The following is a 26741-nucleotide window of genomic DNA, read 5'->3' as shown; positions in this document are numbered from 1 at the left end:
TCTCTCTGCCCCAAACCAGGTGTGTTGGACCTGATCAACCAGGCCTCTCTCTCCACCTTGGTCCCCTTGGTTCTCTACTCTCATAGACAAAAAATACATTAAAGTGGAAGGAGCAGAAGCTGGGGGCTGGAGCCAACTCTACTCTTAGCAGCTATTGAGACTGCTGGGGTTGAGCTGCTAAGAGTAGCCATGGGGCCAGCCTGACATCAAGAGAACTATACCTGGTTCTACACAGAAAACACTTGTCTGTGTATATAGTAAGTTAACACCAGCAGAAACATGACAGGCCAGTATTCACCTCATGGAAACTTTCCTCAGTAATGCCACTGTCTTCAATGTGAAGAATGCTGTTGAGGGTCTGCACGTAGAGCAGATCCACCTCCTCCAGGTCCTCCAGGGTGAGCGGGACACAGCACAGCTGCTTCCACACCAGAGGGGCCAAGTGGAGGTCCAGAGGTTTCTTTGTACGAATAGCAACTCCCATTAAAATTCCCAAGAACTTAAACTGCATTAAGTGTTCATCGAGACAAGCAGAAGGGTTAAATAGGAACCTAAAGAAGAGAAGGAAAAATTTAAAATTCCAACAGAAATTTCAAACAGCAGCTCCAACATTAGATTAGATCTATGTTGTTGAATATAGTAGTCATTAACTACATGTGACTATTTAAATTCACTAATATCATAAAAATAGAAGGGAGATCAGGAGAACAGAAGAAGAGGAGGAGAAAAGGGAAAGGGAAGGTCCTGGGGAATGAAACTGACCAATTATATTACTATGTGCAGGTACAAATATGTAATGATGAATTCCATTATTATGTGTAATTCTAATGCACTAATAAAAAGAAATAACAAATTAATAAATGAAATTTAAGATTCAGTTCTTTTTAGCAAGTCTAACCACTTTTGAGTACTCAACAGAAACACATGAAAAAAGGCTACTGTTTTAGACAGCATGGGGACCATATTTTTAGTTATTTTTAGAACAACTATAAAAGGGTAAAGTAAATAGCCTTGTGATCCTTGGCCTACCTGCTCCAGAATGTCCTACTTTCTATAATAATTTCATTTATTATTTACAAGTCAATGAAGTAGGATTCAAAATTTAAAATTTTGCATTCATAAGGATAGACTGCAATTGCAAAATACTAAGCTCTGTGACTTGATAGTATAATAAAGCTTTTTGATGACTGCAAAAAATTCAATAAAGGGAAATCATGTAAGCCTTCAGAAACATAAAATAAGTCAGGTTTTATAATCAAATCTAAATTACCTTTCTCCTCTGTATTACCATTGAGTTGGTCCCATAATTAAATACCAAGTCATGGTGAAATGTCTGTCTCCTTATCTGATGAGGGGATAATGAAAGTATCTAGTCTTTAGGGTTATAATGATTCAATGGGATAATACATGTGAAGCACTTAGAACAGTGCCTGGTACATAGGAAGCTCTCAATAAATGTGAGCCGTTGTTGTTGTTATTTTTGACATTCAATAAATACTTGCTGACCGCCTTACCTATCCCTATTATAACCCACTTCTGCGGTGGCATTAGGAGACGGTATAAGAAGGTCAACTATCCCAGTTTCAAGTTCCTATAGAGGAAAGAAAAATAATTTATTAAGAAATAATAATCAAACGCATCAAAAGAACATGAATTATATTCAAGATCATCCTGAAAAAAAGAATATTTTGAGGAATTTATAATGCTATGTGACCGTCAGCCATCTCTGCACTTAATTTCTGGTTTTCGTTTTAAATAAGATTAGAAAATCTTCCATGTGGAAAATCTCTCTCAGTTTCAAGAACCAGGATGAGAAAGTCCATCTAGTGTCTGTGAGCACAGTGTGCTAACATTTCAAATAGATTCAATAAATGATAGCCAAGTTTTATTCTAGTCATAGGATTTATCAGAAAAATCCCAATATTAGACAAAGCTGATCTAGAAGAAAAGCTGCCAGTGTGGCTCCTAAAATGGGAACTGGCTTAAACACTTAACACTTATTTTTCTAACTCCCCTGGAGCCTGGCAATTCTACTTTGTTCTAAAAGTACCAGAATAAATCAGAAAGCACATGGGTGGTCCCAGATTTGTTTGTTATAAAAGGTACTTATGAGTCATTGTTGTTTCCTCTGCCAATATTATAGCATAACAGATGGTGAGTCATTGGTAGATGGTGAAGCATTAACACTTATTGCAGTAAGGTATCTTCAGGAAGCATTTCCCAAATCCTTGCTTAATATATCTGTCCAGCACTAACAGTATAACTTTATATGAGGCTCACAAATGCATTCTTGCTACATTTATAAAAACATGCTTGACAGAGTGATCACTGGAAACAGTAAGAGAACCACTAACGGAGTGGGCAACTTGGCAGGGACACTGCATGGACACACCTGGCACATCTCTGTGATGGTGTCATCAAACACTCCTCCAGCATCATCAGCCCCTTCTCCGACCAGCTTAACCTTCCATGCTCGGGAGGGCAAACGGAGGTCTGAAGCATTCAGCTTAACCACTTGTCTTGCTATTTGAACGAAGATGGGCTTACATTTCCGTCCTCTTTTTTTAAAAAAAAAGGCAGAAGGGAATGAAATATGACTCCCCAACTTCCCCAGATCATCACAAAGATCCCTGATGGTATCTGCCCATCAGTTTATGAACATGTATGCTTGACAGCAGCCCAAAACTGTGCTGTGTCCATTGTGACCCCCCTCAGGAACTAACATATTACTACTATCCTTTATAAGTGAGGAAACTAAGCCTCACAAGATGAGTTAGTAGTAACATTTATCTAAAAAAATTCCAGCTAGTTAGTGAATTACACAAACGTATGCCAACCTGGTTGATATTCTCTTCACAGTAATTTGTGGTCCATAGTTTTTGCCTTGAACCATGGTTTTTCCTATGGAGCGCACCATTGGAAGAGTGTAGACTCTTGGAGCTAACAAAGGCCGCAGCTGTCCCTGTACAATGCCCCAAGTTCCAGCATTATAATGAGATGTGCTATTCTGTAACAAAAAATAAGGTAATCAGAAATGATGTCTTATTTCTCACTTTTAGAACATAAATTCTTTTTGAAATGCAGTTTAAAAACATAAACCTGGGTATTAGTAACTGTAAGTGCCTTTTCAAACATTTTTTCTGATAAAATATTATGATTAGCATTTTTTAAAAAACTTAGAAACTACAGAAAAGCACACAAATAAATGTGTAATTCATACATAATCCTTTCAAATAACCCCACTGCCACTATTTCTTCCCAGTTCCATACGTGTTTACATATAATTTTCAGTTGCTTTTCTCACTTAACATTTCTCTACCTATATACAACTTATATACAAACAGTCCGTTTAGTGCTATACAGTATTCTGCTGATTGGCTGATTACTTTTAATAGTGATCTGTCAAACCTCTCGTATGTGCTCTAACACTGGTCACCCAAAGGTTTCTGACTAATAGTTTTACAAATTGATACACATTTTGGCAGACATGCCTATATATTAAATAAAGTCAGCTTTCTTTCCATTCTTTCTAAATTAGTGAACAGACAAATCAGCCAAATTTACTCTATTTCCCGCACTTTCCCTCCACAGGCCCAGAATGCTCATTCATAAGGAAAGAAAGAAGTCTGCTAAACTTCTCAGATTTCGTTTTATACAACTTTGACCATGGCCCAATAGCTTTGTGCACTTAAGTTATCCACTTGACTTTGTAGAAAATACATGACATGCTTAGTCATTCATACTTCCTCAAGTTGTGGACAAACCAAACACAGAAGGAAAGCCACTTTGTGTCTAGCAGCACAACCGCCAATATCTGGACTATCCCTAATAAACCAGCCACAAAATGGGACAAGAATTGTTGTCTTTTCTGCTTCTTTTGGATTAAAGAGTAAAGGAAGTATTAGCCATGTCATAATTTCCAAAGGCCAAAAGAAAGGTTCTGCCAAGCCCATCATGGGCATTGCTTTCCCATCTAGCATGTTACCTGATTGTTAGGGCTGAGATTCAGTAGCCTCCAGGATGAGTACATGAGGTCCGAGAAGTGGTAAAGCAGCCGGAGCCTGGCCCGCACAGTGTGGATGCTCACCTCTCTCAGGGCCCCATATTGCGGGGGCACTGTATCAGGAAGACCCAGCTGCAGAGGTACTGACACACCTGCCCGGAGAGCAAACAAGCACATAAAGGAAAATGCATTACTTTTATTTTCAGTATTTTGAAAATTTTCAAATGCACAGAGAACTTGAGATAATTACGCAATGGATAATTATTTTCACTACCTAAATTCTATAATTAGTATTTTGCTATATTTGCTTTTTCATCTATGTATCTATTCCTCTATTCATTAATTCACCTTAATTTTTTTGATCCACTTATGTTGGTTTTTAAAACTAAAAATCTTATTATTATGGAAACCTGATCTTCTGAAATTTAGGTTCTGAATGAATAATGGGACTTAGTTCTAAAGGCAGGAAAGGAGGAGGGCGGGAGGAAGTCAAATTCTTCCTTTCTTGTTCAATAATTGTCATCTTCATAATAATGAAGGGTGCAGATGAGGACCAGGTAGGCAGTACTGGAAAATGGAAATGGGCAAGGTGGCACAGCCATCTCCACCTCTCACACTCCCTAGGGATCTCAGAGAAAATGCCCTTGACAGAATAAAAGGCTACATGATTCATGAAGGTTTTTCATTACACAAAGGAAATTATAGGACTGCATCCTCACCTACCCCCTTATGAATGCACATAAAGGACTAAAAACAAGTTACTCAACTTACTTGAGTTTCCTGTACATTAAGATTTGTACAGCTTGATTCCCAGAGGTATTATTACTCCTCTTAATAAAGGCTAACATTTCTTGAATACTTTCTATGTACCTGGCACTATTCTCTCATCTTTACATGAATCGGTTCATTTACTCCAATAGCTCTTTACAATAGGCGCTATATTACAGATAAGAAATAGGCTCAAGGTTACTCAAATCATGTGTGATGGAGCCAGGACTTAGACCTTGCAATGTGGTCCCTGAGTCTAAACCTAAATTAACTGCTATACTGTAGTCTCTGACCTGAAATGGAAGTAAATCCTTCTGGAAGCTGAAAGTTTCTGAGGACTGGTCAGTGCAAGGCAGCACTGATCACTCTGGATTCTGTTAACTAGAAACCATCTCCTACTTGTTTATAATCTACTTTGCAGTCAGCCCCACCTTGATCTTAGGGTATTTAAGAGAGAACAATCTCTATGAGAAGTCTTCCCCAAGGACCTGTGGCCAAGAGGTAGAGAGATTAGCAAAAAGAGAAGAGAGTTTTATGCTCTTAGGCACAAAGTTGCTTATGAAATTCTAGTGCCATAGACACCAAAGGATAGTAGAAACAAAAAGCTTGGGGGCCTGAGTAAGAAACAACCCAAATATGAAGACATGTGTAAGAAAGATAAAGTACAATTAAGGTAATGACTCATTTATGCGGGATGAAAGAATGGATCTAACCAGAAAGTGCCCACAGTTGGCTGTTTTTTTCTTTTTTTTTCATTGTCAACTGACCTTTATTTTTATTTATTTATTTACATGAAGTGCTGAGAATCAAACTCAGTGCCTCACACATGCTGCAAGCACTCTACAACTGAACTACAACCTCAGCCCCCATAGTTGGTTGTTAAGCACACAAATACACATTATATTTTAAAGACTTTTTGTAGATCTGTAAGGATTTTATAATAAAATAAAACAAACAACAAAACAAAAACTTAAAACATGCCCACCAGTCCTGTGCTACACAATGGAGTAAAATGGCAGCAACTGGATTTGCTGGGCCAATGCCCAGACATCATGTTTCAAATGGTTAACTGGGTTTTTAATCTTTATTTCTAAAGGTGAGCCTTAGGAAGCTATTTGTCACGTTTTTATATGTTAAAAAAAATTCTCAGTTGCCTCTCTAAAATCAGAAATTTTTGTTTGCCTAAGTGATGTTTTCTTTTGGAGCTATAGAAAAGAACAGCTTCATACTGAAATCAGCAGGAGAAAGGCCAGCTGTGAAGTATTTATGGTTCTGATAGCACAAAAAAATGCTCTAGTTGTAAGGGAGAAGGCTTGCTTAATGGTGGCAGACAGATGCTGGATTTAGCCTGGGACTGGCAAATAAACACTGCAATGGGGGTATTGCTGAAAGAGCAGCTGCAGAAGTATGGCCATTATGTCCCTCACCTGGTGCTCTTGGTGGGACAGGTGGTGCTGTCCATGCAGCACTGTGGCAACGGCCAGCTGAGATCTGCCGAATGTTTTTCCCTTGCAGAACTGTTACCAGAGTTGGTTCTCGAACGTGGTTGGTATGGCCGAGGCCAAGCTGAGAGTAAATAATAAATATACAGAGATTCAATTAGAAAGAGGAAGATTAAGAAATTAAGATGATGAAATTTGCTAAATGATGAAATTTGCTAATATCACACCAAGCACCAACATTAATAAAATAAATTCTGATTTTTCTCTATCATAACATTTCTCATAGCACAGAATGTTTCCTAAAAACTAAGCTGCAACTAGGCCATTCCAAACCTTGTAGATTAGTCATAAGGACTGAATACATTCATGGATTCCATTTCTGAAAAGGGAATGTATAGCAGAATGATTTGTATAGCCTTTACTTAAAACACATTGATGTCTGTGTAACAATAAACATATACAAAATACATGGATCTCCAGATATCTGTTCTTAGGACCTAACGAGAGCACCAGTGTTATAGTAGCTAAGCCACTCAATACGAGTATGGAGGATCACATGGAGGCCTGGCCAGGGAATTCCCAAAGGTGTCTTCAACATTAGCTCTCTCCTCATTAAGACAACTTGTAATCAGTGATGAGCAGCTTTCTCACCTGCTAATGCAGAGATGAGGAGACCAGAAGGGCCAAATGGAGGCTACTATGAACAATACTAGACCTTGAACTTTAGGTTCTTGGTTCTAAGGGGAATGAAATCCAGAAAGGATCTATGGAGAAAGAAGAGGTGGTCCTGCACGTGGGGCTGAAAGCCAATGATGTAGCAAGCATCTTAGACATCTCCCACCTAGGTTTCTTTCTGCTCCACCTATAGAAGGAAGTGGAGCTGAACACATTAACTTTGAGTCTTTTCTCAATCTCTCAGAGATTCAGTTTACACTCATGAATAATGAGGATGATAAGACATCCTCCCATACTTTATATACTGTCACATTATAAAACATAAAATTATTATTGTTTCATTCTTTCCTTTTTTGGGATCAACTGATGTTCCCAGGACCTGGACCTAATCTCATGTATTACTGTAGCAATGATGATGATAGCAAATATTTATACAGTGCTTCATATTATGTGCCAGGCATTTATCAGTGTGTGCAGACACACATACATGTGTGCGCTCAATTAATACCATTAATCACTCCACTAACTCTGCTATCCTGCCAGATATTTGTTGTTGTTTTCTGCAGTACTGAAGATGGAAACCATATACACCCTACCACTGAGTTATACCTCCAGTCCTTTTGTATTTATGAGATGGGGTCTCCCTAAGCCGCTCAAGCTGTCCTCAAACTTGTGATCCTCCTGCTTCAGTCTCCTGATTTACTGGAATTATAGACCTGGCTGCTGTTAACACGTGTGTCTGTCTATCTATCTGTCTGTCTATACTAGAAATTGAATCCAGGGGCTCTTTACCACTGAGTTACATTCCCAGTCATTTATATTTTTTATTTTGAGAAAGGGTCTCACTAAGTTGCTGAAGCTGGCCACCACACCTAACCTGTTGTTGTTTTTAAAACAATGGTATAATACTTCATTTGCTGCAATCGAGAGAGAGAGAGAGAGATGCATAACTAGACACAAAATGATCAGTCCCATGGCAAAGGGATGTGCCTGGATTTCTGAATTTCTTATCATATCCCTTTCCCAAACGAAGAATGTTGTCAGATTTCTAGAATAGAGATAGTAGCAAGCAAGATATTTACCTGCCCTTCTGAATTACTCCCCCAGGCATATACATCTCCAGTTGATGCCAAAGCAAGTGTGTGTTCAGCTCCAACTGCCACATCTTCAATCACTACTCCAGCCAGGACAGGGATTTGCTGTGGCCGATTATGATTGCGGGCACGTCCCTCAGGCAAGCCTATCAAACGATCTGAAAAAATAAGAGGAAGTGTTATGGATGACACATCAAAGTTCTTTTCCATTTTCTAGTCAGTCATTTAACTTCTTATGATGGAACAGCAATGACATATAACTCATTAGGGCAAAAGCTGCTATTCTGACAAAATACACCAGATTCTAAGCAAATAAAACATTTGAAGCTATTTCTTTATAAAATTCTATAGACCCCTTATTAATAAAAATAAAAAATTAAATCTAAATCAGTAGCTTATTTCAAACCAAGAGGTTCTTTAGTATCCTCATGTTTGAATGGACTGGCACATAGTTAAAAAAATGCCTTCAAGTTTCTTCCTTTTTAAAAAAGATGTCATTCAATCTGTCTTTTTCTTAAATTTCCATCCAACTTCTCTCTTCACTTTGCCTAATTTCTAACAAGTGGCCAATCTCTGCTGCTCAGTGTCCTCTAGGCTCATTTGGCATGGCCGCCTCTGGCAGCCTAACTTCCACTCTCATGGTGCTCTGAAACCGTACTCTCAAAGCTATGAGTTGGATCCTCGTTGCCCAACACAGAGGCCGCTTCTCAGGGTCCAGCCTATGGGAACTCCATATAACCTTCTGATAATAGCCTGAGCTTCTTCTGCCCCTCAGAGAGTCCACACTACCCTGGCTCACCAGCTACCTCTCTTACTACTCCTTTCAAATCCAACTTTCCCGAGTCCTCATTCTGTGCTCACATGCCTCACAATTTTACTATTTTTTCCCCCAGTCTACACTGTCTCCTTGGATTTCTTAGATCCTACTAATGAGGCTTTAACAACTACCATTACTTAATTATGTTCTCAAGCTACACCTCTATAACTAATCTTTCTGGAGTTCCAGATTTCATTGCCTGCTAGACATTTGCATACATGTATCTAGGACAGAGGGCCCCCATTCAACATGACTAAAACTTACCTCCTTACCTCCCTTTCCCCACAAACCAATTTATTTCTCAAGTCAGTGGAATCAGTGTTCTCTCAACACCAAAAACTTTAGTCATGGTGTACTTATTCCTCTCTCTCACAGCTGCCTCCCAAACCCCTCAGTCACAACAACTTAGCAACAGATCTCACTTAAGAAAGTGAACCAGTTGCTAAGGAATCCCACTTGGAATGCTTGAGTTGTGAATCTCCTCAGGATCTGAAGCCTGAGTGTCTATGAATTCTTCACTACCTAAGATCTGCAGCCCCAATCCCTGGAAGGGATGAGGAGCGAGGGAAGAGCACTGGTGGTCTAGGCACTATTTGCGTCAGCATGGCAGAGGTGTTAGAAAAGAGGAAAGGAGAGACCTGGGAAGGGACACTTCTAGCAAGAGTGAAGGCTCTGGCATGAGAAGCTTTAATGTAAGATTAGACATTAGAACTTGATCCTACCTTATCTTCTTGTGAAGGGGGAAGAAAGAAACTGATATTTTTTAAGTGTATATTTATTCCAATAGCCAAAGTACCATTTTGACTTATGCTCATCACTTTATGGTAGAAAAGGGATATAGTAAAAGACAGTGGTCAGAATAGCTCTTTGGATAGACTGTCCTTAAAAAAAAGTTAAACAGGAGCAGAAAGTAGCGAGTGAATGAGGGTCACAGTGTGTATTCAACATTCAGATTACCTTCTATACAAGGAGAAGGCAAATGTCTCTATAATATGTGTATACACATAACAAGCAATATAAGCTGAAAAACACCTTACCTTGACCAAAGGTATACACATGACCATCCTTGGTCAAAGCAACGGAAAATTGAGTTCCACAAGCAACCTTTTTAATTCCAATTCCACAGAGGACATCAACTTTCTGCAAAATAAGTGTAAGGCACATATTTTAAGAAGGGGAGCTGGTTGCAGTGGCGCACGCCTGTAATCTCAGCAGCTTGGGAGGCTGGGACAGGAGAATTGCAAGTTTAAAGCCAGCCTCAGCAAAGGTGAAGTGCTAAGCAACTCAGTGAGACCCTGAGTTAAATCCTGGGTGCCCCAAAAAAGCAGAGGGAGGAGGCGCGGGCAGGGGGGCGGCTCCTGAATTTGTACAAAGTCAAAGACTATCTTCTAATAAAATTACTAAGTATCACCTCCCTGTTTCACCCAAATCCACACTCCTAAAATATTTTTTATCCTACTGCTCTGTGAACTAAATAAATTTTGGGGAAAGAGTATGCAAGGGCGCATGTGAAATGGAAACATTCCTCTGGGCAACAGAGAACAAAGGGAACACCATGAGCTTTTAAAACCACGCAAGACCACATAGGCCATGGGCTGCTCCCTGTTAAACTTTTTAAGCTGTCAGAGGTAACAACAGCTGCTTTCTATGTCCTCTAGCAAAGGCATCCTTTTTCTCTACATCCCTAGTTGAATATTCACTAGTCTAGCTATCATGATGTCACAGACTGTAGATTATGTTGAATGTGAAGCAGAAGTAAACTGAGTATGCATACTTCACAAATGTGTGAAGAAAATCTACATAAAAGAACTGCAAGGGAAGTCTTCTGCACAGCGGAACATTCTAAGATGTGAATAACAGTTTCTAATGTATTTCTTTATATACTCAAATTTCCTTTATACTGTGTTTTAAAAGGAAATGAACACCTGTTTAATTCAGGGGTAATGATAAGCTAAATAGCAGCTGTAAGCAGAGGATTATAAAGACTGTCCATGGTTCCCTCCAAAAGAGACCCTGGAGATGTTTCTAAATATTTCTCCTCTACATGGGACACAGTCCTGTAGTGTTTAGGCTGTCTATAGAGACAAAGGTTTATTATTGCAGAATTTTCACATCCATTAGCTATTAATGACTTATTTAAAATCAAGATCTAGAATGGTAGACAGTCAAGAATAATCAACAGAAGCTTCTAAACTTCATTAAGAAATACCAAAAAATGTTAAAGGTAAATTATTTCCAACTAAAAAGAGGTACTGACATAGATGAAAACTAGTTTTCATTACACAAAATCTAGATTAAAGTCACTAACTGACCTGAGGTGAAGATTTTGCAGTGGAATTTCCTAAGCCTAGCTTTCCATAGTCTCCATCTCCAAAAGCCCACACCATGGAGCCATCTGCTGACACTGCCAAAGTGTGGTTTAGCCCACAAGCCACCTGGAGAAATAAGAGATATTAAAAAAGCAAATTTTAAGACTAAAACACCATAACTCTGTCTCTGGGATCATTTTTTTCAACTTCATTGGAGAATTTGGTTATATTTCCAAAGATTTTTATTGGCTTCAGCACCTACGATAAATGTTAACTAAAATGGGTTATTGAAATAATTTCTAATGTCCACAAACAAATAACTTTCTTCTTCAAAGTGAAATCCTTCAAATATCTGTGACTAAGAATCAAAAAGTACAAAAGATAGGAACAAATACATACAAATCAAAATATTCATTCACACCAGAAAGTGTCTAAGGAATGATATAGGGAAAAAAGACAAACCTATATTATTCTGTTGCTGGTAATACTCTGAATGTGCACAGCAAGATCAACTATTGATGACAGCAGTAGCTATCAGTGATGCTGCAATTCAGCCATCAAATTCAAGAGTGCCAGAAAGGAGCCACAAACATCTGTATTGTTTAAAAGTTTTATAGCAAGTTTTATTAGCACCCTCTGGAGGTTTTAAAATATTCATATGCTGAAATAAGGACATTTGTTTGTCCTAAAATATGAATTCATAGTCATTCATTGGAAAAGTTATGAAAAAGTATCAACTAGACCAACCAAAATGTACAAAAGTACAACTAGTGATCCTGAGCCCTCCTGAAAGGAGAATGTCTTAAGTACACACAAAAGGGATAAATTCCTCTCAGTTAAAACACTGTATTGACTTTATTCCATACTTGTCCAATTTGATATCCTTCCAGTGCAGTCACTCTCTCAGGAAGTTTTTTGTTAGAGGTGTTGCCAAGACCCAGACGACCATAGTCACCATTACCAAAGGTAAACAGTTTGCCATCTGAAGTTACCACTGCTGAGTGCTTAAAGCCACAAGACATCTAGGACAGAACCAAGGAGGACAAAATGTTTTTGAGGAAAGGGGATACTGAGAAAAAAAATAAATCAGACACTTTTGGTTATTAATGTAGTGACAAGTTAGGATCTTCAAGATCAATCTATTCTATCTGCCCAGGTGACTCTCCTGCTCCTCCAAGTCTGATCTCCCTCACCAGCCTCAGGAAAACCAAGTTAAACTGCAAACATTAGAGTAACTGTTGCTATTCTTTAGCTGTGATTAACTGATCTATACTAAATGAGATAATGAATGGAGAAATTCTTTGAAAATTCCTAGGGTGCTCTGTAATTTTACAATATTATTTTAGATCACTAACAGATAAGAAAATGTATATGAAATCAGCTTGTGTAACAAAAATGATAGAACTTAAGTAAGCTCTTAGAGTTTCTTTCAAGGATCTGTAGCACCCAATCCTGCACCAACCAGCTGGCTCAGGAAAAAAGGAAGTCCATTCTTATACCAAAGCCCATTCAAACTTCTGACAAGCTCAAGAATGAATCTCTACAATCAAAAAGTGGATCTTTTATAATACTTGCATATTTTTACTATTATTTACTGTTACCTAAATTTAAGAATGCTATTCAACAACTAGTACATTTATATTCAAAGGCAAATTTATCCATGTTCTGACCTGTACCACTTCTTCTCCTTGTAAGGCCTCAATCTGCCTTGGCCGCCGCTGCCTGTCACTGTTCCCATGGCCAAGTTTACCATAGTCACCATCTCCCCAGCTAAAGACTTCACCACTTTCTGTCAGGGCCATGGAGTGCCCATCAGAACCACAGGAAGTCACCAGCTGGGTCACCACAAAGCCTGGAATAGAGCAGAAATCCAACAGGTGTCACTGGATATTAAAACTTCTTTCTTTTATTTGTAGCCACAACAGAACACCCCCAGGATTGAAAAACACCAAAATAGTATTACAGAAATAAAAATAAACCTGTTTTAAATCAAAGCTGTAGCCAAAATCTGGCAAAATTGGAAGCAGTCACATAAAACAATGATGATGACCAGAAAGATGATGACTACAGCAGTTATAGTCACTAATGACTGTATTCTAGCCACTTCTATAAATTCTTTATATGAATTTTCTCATTTCCTGATTTTTTTCCCTTTATTTTTATTTATATGCAGTGCTGAGAATTGAACCTAGGGCCTCACACATGCTAAGCAAGGGCTCTACCACTGAGCCACAACTCCAGGCCCTCATTTCCTGTTCTTACACGAAACCTAGGAAGCAGATTCTAATATCACCACTTTAACAATTGCAGACACTGAGTCACAAAGAGATATAGTAAGTTTGAGCAAGGTCCTGAAGCCAGGGACCAGAAGGAATATAGACAGGCCACCAGCCAATGTTTCCATCTCCACTGTTACACTCTTTCCACCCAGATCTCCAGGAAAACACTTAGAACTTTCTGTTCTGAACTGTTACTTGTTTGTTTACTTAAAAAGCCCTCCATGCTTTCTTTTTAGGCTTCAGAATAAGTAAGAGTTCACTTAGAGAACAAGCCAGAAGTTCCCTCAGTGGTTTTCCCACAGATTTTCTTTCACCGAGTCTCACAGAACTCTGCTAGAGATGCCCATTTGCACATTTCCATATAAATTGACTTTTAATTTTAATGAAACACAAGCCTGATTGCTACTGCTATTAACAGCTGTCAAATTATACTTTCATAATTTTAAAGAATTTGGTTACAATCATCAGTAGGTTTCAAAAACAGTTATTTAATATATCACTGAATGCTAGCATTGCTATTATAAATAACCTGCAAAATAATATAGCTTAAAATATGTAAATTAAGACTGTATATACGCCTAAACAAAAATTCAAATATAAGTGAAAAACTTATTATTTAATCTAACAAAGGTGTGAGAAGAGTTCCAAGATAAGCAAATATTTTTATGATTAGGTCATAATTTCTAAACATTTCAAAATTAAGGACAATTTTACCTTGTAAGGCTGAAATAACTGTCAGCACATGAAGGTCATCAGAATTTCCTTGTCCTAATCTGCCATAACTTCCTTCTCCACAAGCCAACACTGTACCATTGGCCTGGATAACAAATGTACAATTCTGACCACATATGACCTAGTATAAAAGCAAACAATTAAAAATATTACCCTTTTATTATTTCACTTTAATGTGCAAACATTTGAATGATTCCATGTATCCTAAGGATACCTTCACATCAGTCCTTCTATCATTTTAACTACAGGGGATAGGTTATTAACTATGGTTTTCTTATATCTCTTGATTACTATAAAACCGCTTACTTAACCAAGAGACATATGAGGCCTATCTAAGATAGTTTCGAACCATGTTATGTACAGGGATTTCAGCCAATTGTGCAGAGTTAAACAATACCATTAATACAACACAGATACAAGAAGGAAGTGGGAAGGGTGGTGAGGAAACATTGAAGATTGGACTAGAAAGAAGAAGAAACTAGAGGGGACATATATAAAGAAGAGCAGTGAACTCTGGAATAGCTAAGGTAGGAAAGAACAAAAGAAAAAAGCAATAACCTCAGAAAGGTTTGGAAATATGTTACCATGATTATTAGAAGTGGGGAATGATACCAATGAAGTATGCCTAAATATCCTAGGGAGTTTGTGAACTCAAGCAGAGAATCACTAAGAAGGAGTATTTAAACTTCCACAAATATGTACTATGTAGGCCTACTGTATCATGCTGTTAATTCATTACACTTGGAAGCAAGAGAAATTTAGAAATTTTTAACAAAATGTCTTAAGTCTGAAAAACACCTTAGCAATTATTGGGAGGCTACCCATCATAACTTTCTTTAATGATTCTTCACAATAGACTATGAAATGGACAAGCTTTATCCCCCAATAAGTTACTGACAGCAAAGGAATTGGAATTATCAATTCCCAAGTTTTCTCTCCATTTTTTACCCTATTAGTTACCTGTTGTGCCTGTGAGAATGAGGGAGCTGAGGCAGGTACCATTACATTTCTTCCTGCTTCTGCCAGCTGTCCATGTCTACCAGCACCCCACAGGTAGACATCACATTTACCTCCCAGGTGCCAGTCCTAGAAAACCACAATCACCTAAAACTTAGATTCATCCATTTGTTCAAACAAGCATGTACTGGGTATCAAGCATGTGCCAGCCTCCAAGGGAGACACCAGGACACAAAACACACACATTTATAATAAAATTACTGAGAACCACCATATAGTCGTCTTCATCTTTACTGACCTCAGGTCTAGAAGTCGCCCATGACATAATTTGCTCATCCATGCCATTGATCCACTTACTGTTATCCTGTAAGACAGGGAAGACATCAGTATCAAAATCCTACTTATTAGTCACAATTTCTGTTCTTACCTATTAATAAAGTCTTCTAACAAATTTTTTCCAAAAAAGATCATGGAAATAGTATGACAAAATAAGAGCGAGTTTTTGGTTTTTTTGCCTTTTTATTTATTTATTTGTTTATTTATTTTTTAGTGGGGTCTTGCTATGTACACAGGATAGCCTTCAAATTCCTGGCTCTAGAGATTCTCCTGCCCCAGCCTCCTGAACAGCTAAGACTACAAGTACATGTAACCATAACCTGCAAGAAGAACTTTATAATCATTTCAAACTTGATTTTATTATTGTTATTATTTAATGCCTTTATTATAAACACTTTCACTAAAACCTTGGTGTTTCAAAGCTACCCATATGTTTACTGAGCATCCACAGGTGCAAGGGCATGTATACGGTTTACTGCTTTTGTGAATGTGCAGCTGTGGGTAGGTTTCTTCATCGTTTTATATTTCAGTTTTTGCATCTACAAAACGACAGATTTGGGCCAAATGAGTTCAAAAGGACACTTCTTGATTAAAATAATCTATATTTAGATAATTTTCCTCAATTCATATTTGTCTGTTTTATATTATATGTTCAAATGTTTGTATACATAATTCTTCATAAAGGGGTTGTCTACACAAGTATTTTACCTACATCATAGTTTCCACAGCTAGATAGACACTTTCAAATATAGTCAAAAAGAAATGATAATTTGAATGCTCTTTCATATTCTTATTTGGCACTGATTAAAAGCATGACTGAAGTACTACATAAATTAGAATCCATATGTGGTACAAATTTTACAAGTTGATCATGAAAAAAATGCTACAATAAACAAACACATATAAGAAAAAAATGGAAAAATATGGAACTATTTCACTGAGAGCCAGTAGGTATACAAGAACTCTCATATAATCAACATCTTTCACCACAGAGACCTGATATCAGATTGAAAATGACCATCTGAACAAAACATATTTTCAGTTTATCTAACAACATGCTTCTAGCTATCCAAGCTAGCAAAAACTTATTAAGGGTCTTCTGTATGCCAAACACCCCTGATACAATCTCAGCTCCAAATAATAGCTGTTTGTATAACATTTACCATTAGGAATACAAGTTCATCCTCTGGAACAGGCTCTAGATCTGGAACAGTAAAAGATTCTGGAAATTGTGTTCCATTGGTCAGGGCTTCAGCAGCTTTAATGGTGGTTGAGAAGCATTCTAACCAGGCCCACTCATTTGGATTCCAGGATGAAGGGTCAGGGAGGCAGTTCTGGTGGTGTGGTGGCACTGGAGGGCTACACAATAGCTGATCCAGATGAAGTCCCACAGCAAGGGAAGCCAGACATTGCATATAGGGGCTGTGAACAAGCTGGTCACCACAAACCACATGAGGCTAAGAGAAAATGCAAGGATGCCATGTTGAAGAGCTTGTGCCAAATAGTATACATTAACTTACTATGTTCTAAAAGCTGTAATCATTTTTAAAAATATTTTATTTTTTAGTTACAGTTGGACATAATACCTTTATTTTATTTATAATTATATGGTGCTGAGGAGTGAACCCAGGGCCTCGCACAAGCTAGGCGAATGCTCTACCGCTGGGCCACAACCCCAGCCCCATCATTTTTGTTTACTATTTTAAGATTTTTACTTTCAAAAGATTTTAAATTTACAGAAATACAGATATAGTAACATAGAGAATTCCTATAAACTCTTCACTCAACTTCCTCTAATGTTAACATCTTAACATAACCATGGTATATTTAGCAAAACCAAGAAACTAACGTTGGTAGTATAATACTAACTAAACCAAAGAACTTTATTGGTTTTCCCACTAATATTCATTTTCTGTTCCAGGAGTCAATTGAGGAGATCACAATTCATTTAATAAATTTTCATTATTTTTTTTTCCTGATTGAAAAAGAAGGTGTGGTGAGGGGATAACAACTAAATCATGGAGACCTACTATTTTCTACCATTACCAAGAGAACCCTGATAGTCACCAAAAGAAAATCCCATCCTCTTCTATGGTACTCCCTAGTCAGGGCACAGTAACTCTGTAAGAGACTGAGGGTTTAGAAAAGAAAATTTGGGCAAACACTTCAGTGAAATTAACTAGGTATGGTAACAACTGATTATATTAATGTAGTTTGGCAAAAAACACAAAGAGTCCTGTTTAGGGGCAGCACACTGTGACTACTGAGGGCTAAAATGTAGGCTACTTGAGGATCTGCCTGGACAATAGGTCCAAATTCCACAGTTTTTCATTCTAGTATTTAATGATGTTACTCAGCTCAGCTTAGCTGTTCTATTAAACTTCCCACAAAGATTTGCTTGGTACATGGCAAGGATGTACATCCATATCCATTCCTACCCCCCAACTTTGTTGCAGAGCCATACAAAACCAGATATATGGGCCAGAAAAGGGAAGATCAAACTCATAGGCATAGATACTTTAAGAAGCTTTGTAGTGAATAAATCATCTGATGGGTTGGGGTTGTGGCTCAGAGGTAGAGAGCACACCTAGCATGTGTGAGGCACTGGGTTTAATCCTCAGCACCACATAAGATAAAATAAAGACATTGTGTCCACCTATGACTAAAAAATAAATAGATAGATTTTTTTAAGGTAAAATAAAGACATTGTGTCCTCCTATGACATATATATATATATATATATATATATATATATATATATAAAATCATCTGACAAAGAATGATATTAATGATACAAATTTGGGAGTTGTTTTTATTTTATTTCAGTAAAAATAAAGTTAAGAATAGGCTTAGGAATTCTAAGTCAATTCACAATTGACTTTGATTCTGTCCAAATATTCACACTTACTTTCCTCAGACTTAAGGTCTTTAAGGAATAATTTCAAAGCTGTAATTCAAATTCTAAAACACTAAGCACCTGCAGATCTCTAGGAGTAAATGCAATGAATTACCTTTTCATAGGCATACTGCTCCTGAAGCATCATGGGTAACCGCTCCAGAAATGCTCTCATGCAAGGAGCCATGTTTAATCCCAGAACACCCTGTTGTTTCAGTGCCGTTCTACAAGTTGCTAAAACATGATTGGCAGTGGCCCATTCTGCTGTACAATTCACAACTAAAACATCCTGGTTGAAAATAAATCATGGCAGATAATAAATTTGTTTTAAGATAAGATAATACTATCAACATTCAATCTCAGAAATTCTTTCCCATAACGACATTAAACACTTTTGCTTTTTCAGACATTGATTTCCAAAAAGGCTGTATTTCAAAACATCTTAAATTTTGTCTAAGTAAAAATGGTCTTTTTATTTGTTTTGGTACTGTGGTTGGAACCCAGAGACACTCTACCACTGAGATACATCCCCAGCCCTTCTTATTGTTTATTTTGAGACAGGGTCTCATTAGGTTGCTGAGGCTAACCTTGAACTTGGGATCTTCCTGCCTCAGTCTCTGAGTCACTGGGATTACAGGAGTATACCACTACACCAGTCTGTAAAATTGAGTGAATAAGAATCATAAAATTTGTGAACTACCTTGGCATAGCTAATTCTCTTTAAGAAACAATGCCAATTACTTGCTGTTTCATAGAACTTGTAAAGGTACATAGTATATTTTTAAAATATAATATAATCACAGGGATGCTAGAGGAAACAATTCTGTCTACTAAGGAACACATTTGCAAAGCAGCAGAACTGTTCTACTCTGGCTCTATGGTTTATTTACACAGTCTACTACTGCCTAGGGTATTACAAAATATTCTTAGAACTAGTTAATTTTTATATTTTACTTCTAATAGGACTGACTATTCATGCAGGTTTAAGGATTCTTTTAATATCATTTAACCACCTAAAATGTAAACCAAACAGCACATTGGCATTAATCTTTAAGAGTATGAGAAACAATTACTGTAGGAGATATCACATCATTAAATTACTTCACAGTAAGGTGACAAGTGTTTTTGTTAGAGCCTTAAGTTTAAAAGCCACGATATATTTTGCATACTTGAATTAAATGTCTCACGATGTTTTTCCCCCCAGAGAAAATTCTTTTGAGATAGCTTAGTGTTATGCCAAAAATCACAACAGAAAGAAAAAATCCATTTTATATCTTTCAATGGAAATGAAATTACTCAATTAAGCCCTTTCACCAAAGCCCAGAGAATAGTAGAAAGAGTACTAGACAATAAATTAGAAGGCCTGGGTTCTAATTATTCCACCATGAAATAGCTGCATTATCTCCAACATATAACAATCTCTCTGGATACGTTTGTCATCCATGAAGTAAGGTGCTTAGCCATGATTTCTAAAACTGCTTATAGGCTTATATCCTATAAGTTGATATAACTGTAACATTACCTTTGATCTATTTGAGCAAGCAGCCACCCCAACTTCTGGAATCCACACTGTGGTTTGAATAGCTCCAGAGCCTATCACAACTGTCTGCAAGACAGAGCCATCCTAAAATGAGATAAATTTGTCAGTACACATTATTTAACCTTAGGCATCACTGACATTTAAAATTTATACTTTATATTTATAAAAACATATTCTGATATCTATACTTCAGCTAAATTCAACAACGTCTAATTACTTACTGACAACCAAATTTTATAGGACCTTGAGGACCTTAAGAATATTTATCAACAGTAAGAAAAATTAAAGGGCAGAGGATTGTTATTATTTTTTCTAAGGGATGAGTATTCTTAAAGGAGTTTATTAGGTATTCAAGATATTATTACATCAAATAATTTTTACCACACATATTTAAGTCAATGTAAAAATATTTTTTAAAATAAAAATAAGTTTATGCTCTTACCCTTAAAGACCAAATGTTCATGAGCCCACCAAGTCCACCAGACACCAGGGCCAACCCATCAGAACTAAAGGCAACAGTTCGAACAGGAGTGATGTGTCCCCGAAGCTGATAAATACACTTGGCTCCTGCCGATTTCCTATATCCATCCTGCAATCATTGTTTTTAACATATATTAGAATAAAAGCAATTTATGGGTTTAAGAGTTATAATTCATTCTTGAAAATTTTACATTTCAGTGTAAAACTAGGGACTGGGGAGAGGGGAACACCTTCTCTCATAATGATTAGTTAGCATGACTGAGTAAATAATAAAACATCAGTCTGGTTCTCCTTTGCTGAAGCTGAGTTTCACTTTTTCAGATCCATTTCTAAACTAGTTTTCTACTCTTCAAATTGGCAGAAATGACTACGTTTTCAAGTACCAGTTATCCTCCAGAGACAAGAACATGCTGATTTCTATTTTTTTTTAGCCAATGGTTTAATTTTTAAAATTTCAGCTTTATGGAACTTTCATTTTTATGAATGATACTCTGGAAAGTATGTACCCATGGTGTTCCTACTTCACTGTACCTAAGATTCAACTGATTACAGTAGCATTGATTCTATTCATCACCATCATAACAGTCACTATTTAATATGCATTAAATATTTCATCTTAACAATTATGGTATCTGACTCAAATAAATTAAACTAATTCAGAAAGCACACAGAGTATAACAATTATTGATAATTCTTTAAGGGATTCTGCCCTTTGGGGTATTGTGCTAAGTATCTTACTGAGGGAGAATTACTTTGATTAGCTATACTATCTATGATTTCAGAGAAAGTCTTCAAAAACACCAGAACATTACCTGGCAATTTGATTCCTGGTCCCACCATCCTTCTGAACTAGTCATACTGGTCTGTGTTATATCTTGTGGAATACACCAAACACATACCAAGCCATTCTGACAGCCACTTAAAAAAAAATTGATCACATAGAAGATTACATACTAAGTTTCACATTGGAAAAGCACTCTTTATTTCTTTGAGGTGTTTAACAGTATTACAAATTATATGAACACTAACTGGCAAAAAACTGTTTAAGACTACTGAGAAGCCACATTTAGTGCAAATAATAGTCGACATTAAAAAAAAATTAAGACACACATGCATATGCGCACAATTTATAACATACGTAGCCATTAGTAACTGCAACTTGGATCCTCTCCCTGGAAGGTTGCACCAAGCAATGCCATTCACAATAGATGGATGACAGAGTGAATGTAGACAGCGCCAGCATCCTGAAATAGGTCCCCAGAGTTTCACATTTTCTTCTTTGGCACATGTCATAAGAATATGACCTGTTGGGTCCCATTTCATACTGACAAGAGTATCCTTGAAACGATAGGGAGAGGGAAAAAAATCAGAAAAGGGAAAAAAATGATTTTTCTTTCACAAATAAATTGTTTAAATTCAATAATTTATGATATATTTCTATAACTCAATTACTTTGAAATCAACATTTTAAGCCTGTCACACACTGCCATGTCATTTCCAATTACTAAATAAACTTACCCTATAATATAATCTTTGATATATATATATATATATATATATATATATATTTGTGACAGTCAAACATCAATAAATGTTAATCAGAAGGAATTATTAAATTCTGACTCCCGAGAGATACATTATTTTTCATTTGCATGAGCATTTCAAGAGTCATTTTTACTGACTGATATTCATTACAGTGAAAAAGAAGAAACTTTAAAAAAGAAGCAGCACCCATCACCAAATGGACAAACATTTATGAAAATGTGTGACATGTTTTGTGTTTATATGGTTGTGATCACATGTTCTGATGTTTTTTAACCCTCCTTCCATAACTCCCAACTCCAGATTTCAGGCATTTATGTCACCTGCCTAGGTGTCCTGTAAACATCTGAATTATCAAACTGTTTACAATAAAGGAATCATCTTCATGAGTGAAATTTCTGGCATCAATAAGAGACACTGAAAAGGGAGTATTCCCAGCATATTCCCATATCACTGTTTTGGTTTTACTTTTTTCATGGCTTGATTTTTTTCTTTTTTAACATAGACTTTTCCATATACATACATGGACTGAAGAGTTTGTGTAACAATAGAACATTAAATCTTAAGTACATGATGTAAACATTTTAAAGAAATTGGTACCGAATAGAAAGCAAGAAAAATAAACTCTCTGGTGAAGACCCATTTACCTTATGTGCATCAATTAGAACAATGCCTCCTTTCTCAAGTGGTTCCTTTGTGCCCAGTAGCAATTTTCCATCAAAATATCCCACTGCAAATGGTCTATCTTCACTGAACCAAGCAATGCAAGTAACAGATACTAATATGATAATAACAAGATAAAGAAACAAGAGAGAGACTTATTTGTTATTTTCTGATACTCTGAAACAAGTATATCCTACTGCAACCACTGTAAATTTCCAAATAGCTCTTTACTGCATTAGACAAAAAGTAAGCCTACTATAAGGCTTACATGTAACCCACTCGAAAACTCATTTTTAAGTGACAAAGTACCTCATTTTTAATCTTTTATTCTTTTTCAGATTGTTGTTACAAAAGAGTGACAACAATTGAATACCTTGGTTTATTTTAAGTTGCTGAACTAATGACTGAGAAGTGAAATAACTCAAGTTATAGAAAATGACCTGTCCCTTCTTCTGCTTATTTAATATTCCCTACTCTGTGTGTTTCCATATTCTATCAAAACAATCTGCTTTTTAAAGCTTATATAACACTGAAAGGCTAAAAAAGAAGGGGAAAAAACAGTATAAGAATTGGGGGGTAGGAACAGACTGGATTGGAGAAAGACTTTTCACTCCATACCCTTTAAAAATTTCTAAATATTTGAACCCTGTGAATGTTATAAACTTTTTCTCCCCTTGTGGTGCTGGGAATTGAACACAGGGCCTTGTGTATGCAAGGCAAGCACTCTACCAACTGAGCTATATCACTAGCCCACTGAAGTACTTTTTAAAAATATTTTTTTAGTTGTAGATGGACACAATACCTTTATTTATTTATTTATTTTTATGTGGGGCTGAGGATCGAACCCTGGGCCTCACACCTACGAGGCAAGTACTCTACCACTGAGCTACAGCCTTAGCCCCATGAGCTATTTTTTAAAGATTAAATTTTTAAAAAAACCTCTTCTACTCTGTATTGTTTGCTTTTGTAGTACTGAGGATTGAACTCAGGGCTTCACATATGATGGGCAGTGCTCTACCACTGAGCTACTAAAAAACTTCTACTCTGTTAGTGAAGTACCATGTAAGCAAGCACTTGTAGCTTTGAAATTACACAACTCCCCCAAAGTTACTAACTAAAACTACTAAGGTGCCTACCTACTCACAGTACATGGTAAGAAAATAAATGGAAACAGACTTCTGAATTTCTCTTGTCAAACCAGGAATTTTCCACCTTTTCCCATTTCCTCAATTTCACTCATTGTTAACAATTTCATCTCTACCAATGATTATTATCTTTTTTTCTCTTGGATAATTCTACTTTCAAGGGAGACTTTGGAATCTTACAGGATGAATGACTAATATGCATTTATAATAATATTAAATCTCATTTTGGCAGAGAAGTTTGAAGAGAAATATATTTCAATTTAGTAACTAATTCAAGTGAAACACCAAGTAGATAATTTAGGAAATAAAACCCAAAAGTAATATTCACTTATCATTTTTGAAAGCAAGAGCCAAAATACCAAGTCTATGTGGTTTGGGGCAAACTTTTTCAACTAGACACAAGTGCATTTACCATCCTTTCGATAGCAATGCTCCAGTTCTCGACGGTGCATGGTAGACACATCAACAACTTCAATCAGTCCTAGAGATCCATCCATCCGTCCCACCAACAGTAATTCTGGAGACTCTCCTGACCAGGCTGTAGCTGGACTCTCTTCTGGCCAAGCCAGGGCAGATACCCAATGAGGTTGAATATCTACTAATCCTTTTCCTCCTATAGAGGGGGGAAATTATTAACTATTTGTTATTTAATTATTTAAGAAAAATAACAAGAACAACAAAAAAATTACTTAAATTATTAATATATTCAATGCAGCTCCTAATTTCATAATAGCTTACTAATAAGTCTGTGAAGACAGGATCCTTCATTTATGTTATTATTAAATTAATAGGTTTTCTGTAACTATTAATAAGACAAAATTACACAGTTATAGGAGGGGAAAAAGGGAAATATTTAGTGGCAAATACCAAATACCTAAGACCTTTCCTAATAATTATCGACCAAATTAATATGAATTATTTATTTAGGGTAAAAGCTAGCTATTCCTCAAATAACTGAAGTACAATAGCCATTCCTCAAATATGTAAAAATGAACAAAAATACTAATAAGCCCATGATTATATTTTTTTTCTTTTCTTCCTTTCCATTTTCTTTTTTTTTTTTTTTTTTTGATATGACAGACTGAGCCCCATATGTATTTACTATTGAACTACATCCCCAGTCCTTTTTAATTTTATTTTGAGACAGGGTCTTATTAAGTTAGGGCCTTGCTAAGTTGTTGAGGCTAGCCTTGAACTTGCAATCCTCTTGCCTCAGTCTCTGGAATTACTGGGATTATAGATATGCACACTGTGCCTGGCATTTTATTTTTTATTTTCCAGAGAAGTGTAATAAAAATCAACAAGAATTTGTATCTGTGAAGCAAATATAAATAGAAATATTTAAGCGATCCAAAAGGTTACATAGTTTAAAATTCAGTGACACTATTTTTCCTCAAATATTACTTAGTAATATACTCAAAAGAATTTTTAGTTTAAAACTACTAGGTTAGTTGAAATTCCAAGAAAAAAATCAGAAATGAGTTTTTTTGCTCTAATTTAAATCACATTTTACATAGATTTGATAGTTGTTAAACAGCTTATGATTTTCAAGGTATAGAGAAGCCACTGTTTGGACTCAGAAGGTTAAAAGGCATAAAAAGTAGTTGACTACTATTTGTATGATTCTTACCATTAACTTGCCAAATATTCACCATCTTTTCCAAAGCCCCAGCTAGATATTTGCCACTGATGCTCCAAGAAACAGGAGAGAAGCTTGGATCACTGGGTGACCCAAGGCTATCCTCGGCATCCCCTTCCCTAGAATACAACCGATTGTATGAAACTCTAATCCTTATTATTCAAAAGAAAACTAAACCTCAAACTTTAAAATAAAGATTTCATTAAGACTAGAGTGCATAATAGCCAAATGATGTTTATACTATTTCTCATTTAATTAGTACATAATTTGTTAGCAAAGATATGCAGATTTTATAAACATTGTACACATGACTATCATGCAAAATACATTGATTTCTATTTACCTAATCTCTAGGAAAGTCCTCAGAAAAGAAATACCTACAACTGGCTATAATATAATAAAAACTGCTTTATTTTGATATAAGTAACATAATTATGCTAATTCCCAATCAATCCTTGAAAACTATTAAAAAATTAACCTGTTTTATATAATTGAAAATTTATTTGCCAGTAGACTCTGAGTAAGTCAAATATAGTTAATTTTTAATTATATTTTCTGAATTACTACCCTGTAAAGTAAAAATAAACATTGGAGATTTAATAATACTATTAGAAACGTTTTAAAAAATTTAGTGACAACTTGATTACATTAACAACCAAGATGAGACATGTTTGGGATTCTCTTAAATGTTATACAAGTGATGCAAACACTCACAATCTGTTGAATACACAGGTCTGTTGCAGTGAATATTGTTTCTTGGTAACATTCCACACTCGAATGGTGCCATCATTGCCACTTGTAGCTAAGAGACCTTTTTTATTACACCAAACACATGTCATTACCTGGAAAAATTGGGAACAGTACTTTAAAACTATACTTCAAGTAAGTATATATTTGTAAGCCATTTTAAAAAAATGAGACCATGCATATTGAATTATAGCATAAACACTTTCACAGTTCCATGGTAGTGTCTTTTTAATTTTCATAGAATTTTTCAAATGATAAAATCCTTTAATCAGTTCTTGGACCCTGCTAATATCAGAGCAAACACGAAGCACCAAGAAGCCGAATTCCAGCTCCCGGAACTGAGCCCGCGGGGACTGCTTCTTGGAGCTTACACTTATAGGAGCTTACACCGAGCACAGAGCGGCCGAGTTCCGGCTCCCGGAACCGTCCCGGAACCGCCCTGGCTCAGGGCTGCGGAGCCCGCGGAGGCTGCTTCTTAGACCCTGCTACTATCAGAGCATACACCAAGCACTAAGCGGCCGAATTCCGGCTCCCGGAACTGAGCCCGCGGGGGCTGCTTCTTGGAGCTTACACTTATAGGAGCTTACACCGAGCACGGAGCGGCCGAGTTCCGGCTCCCGGAACTTCCCTGGACCGGGGCTAGGAGCCCGCGGAAACTGTGTCTCGGTCCGGGTCCT

At 36.6% G+C, this 26741-nt stretch overlaps 1 protein-coding gene across 11 annotated transcripts in view; it reads right to left on the bottom strand.

The window, feature by feature from the left end:
- The window catches only part of Herc1 (HECT and RLD domain containing E3 ubiquitin protein ligase family member 1), a 200628-nt gene that overhangs the window by 7358 nt on the left and 166529 nt on the right, over positions 1–26741 (bottom strand). For all 11 annotated transcript variants that reach the window (XM_058573360.1, XM_058573368.1, XM_058573363.1 and 8 more), the window contains exons 52-75: positions 26032–26159; positions 25309–25436; positions 24091–24291; positions 22518–22648; positions 21467–21666; positions 21141–21246; positions 20291–20437; positions 19831–19932; positions 18424–18597; positions 16576–16869; positions 15375–15440; positions 15080–15205; positions 14102–14240; positions 12779–12960; positions 11975–12130; positions 11112–11234; positions 9837–9939; positions 7971–8140; positions 6199–6337; positions 3986–4155; positions 2838–3007; positions 2393–2558; positions 1515–1591; positions 299–551 (exon numbers count right to left, since the gene is read on the bottom strand). In XM_058573360.1, coding sequence (XP_058429343.1) covers positions 299–551; positions 1515–1591; positions 2393–2558; positions 2838–3007; positions 3986–4155; positions 6199–6337; positions 7971–8140; positions 9837–9939; positions 11112–11234; positions 11975–12130; positions 12779–12960; positions 14102–14240; positions 15080–15205; positions 15375–15440; positions 16576–16869; positions 18424–18597; positions 19831–19932; positions 20291–20437; positions 21141–21246; positions 21467–21666; positions 22518–22648; positions 24091–24291; positions 25309–25436; positions 26032–26159 — 3651 coding nt within the window. The remainder of the gene's footprint in view (positions 1–298; positions 552–1514; positions 1592–2392; positions 2559–2837; positions 3008–3985; positions 4156–6198; positions 6338–7970; positions 8141–9836; positions 9940–11111; positions 11235–11974; positions 12131–12778; positions 12961–14101; positions 14241–15079; positions 15206–15374; positions 15441–16575; positions 16870–18423; positions 18598–19830; positions 19933–20290; positions 20438–21140; positions 21247–21466; positions 21667–22517; positions 22649–24090; positions 24292–25308; positions 25437–26031; positions 26160–26741) is intronic.

The sequence above is a fragment of the Marmota monax genome, unplaced genomic scaffold (assembly GCF_021218885.2).
Source record: "Marmota monax isolate L192 unplaced genomic scaffold, Marmota_monax_Labrador192_F-V1.1 WCK01_AAM20220418_F8-fsc00078, whole genome shotgun sequence".
Lineage (NCBI taxonomy): Eukaryota > Metazoa > Chordata > Mammalia > Rodentia > Sciuridae > Marmota > Marmota monax.
The sequence above is the reverse complement of the archived record's forward strand: the minus strand, read 5'-3'. Positions and strand labels throughout refer to the sequence as shown.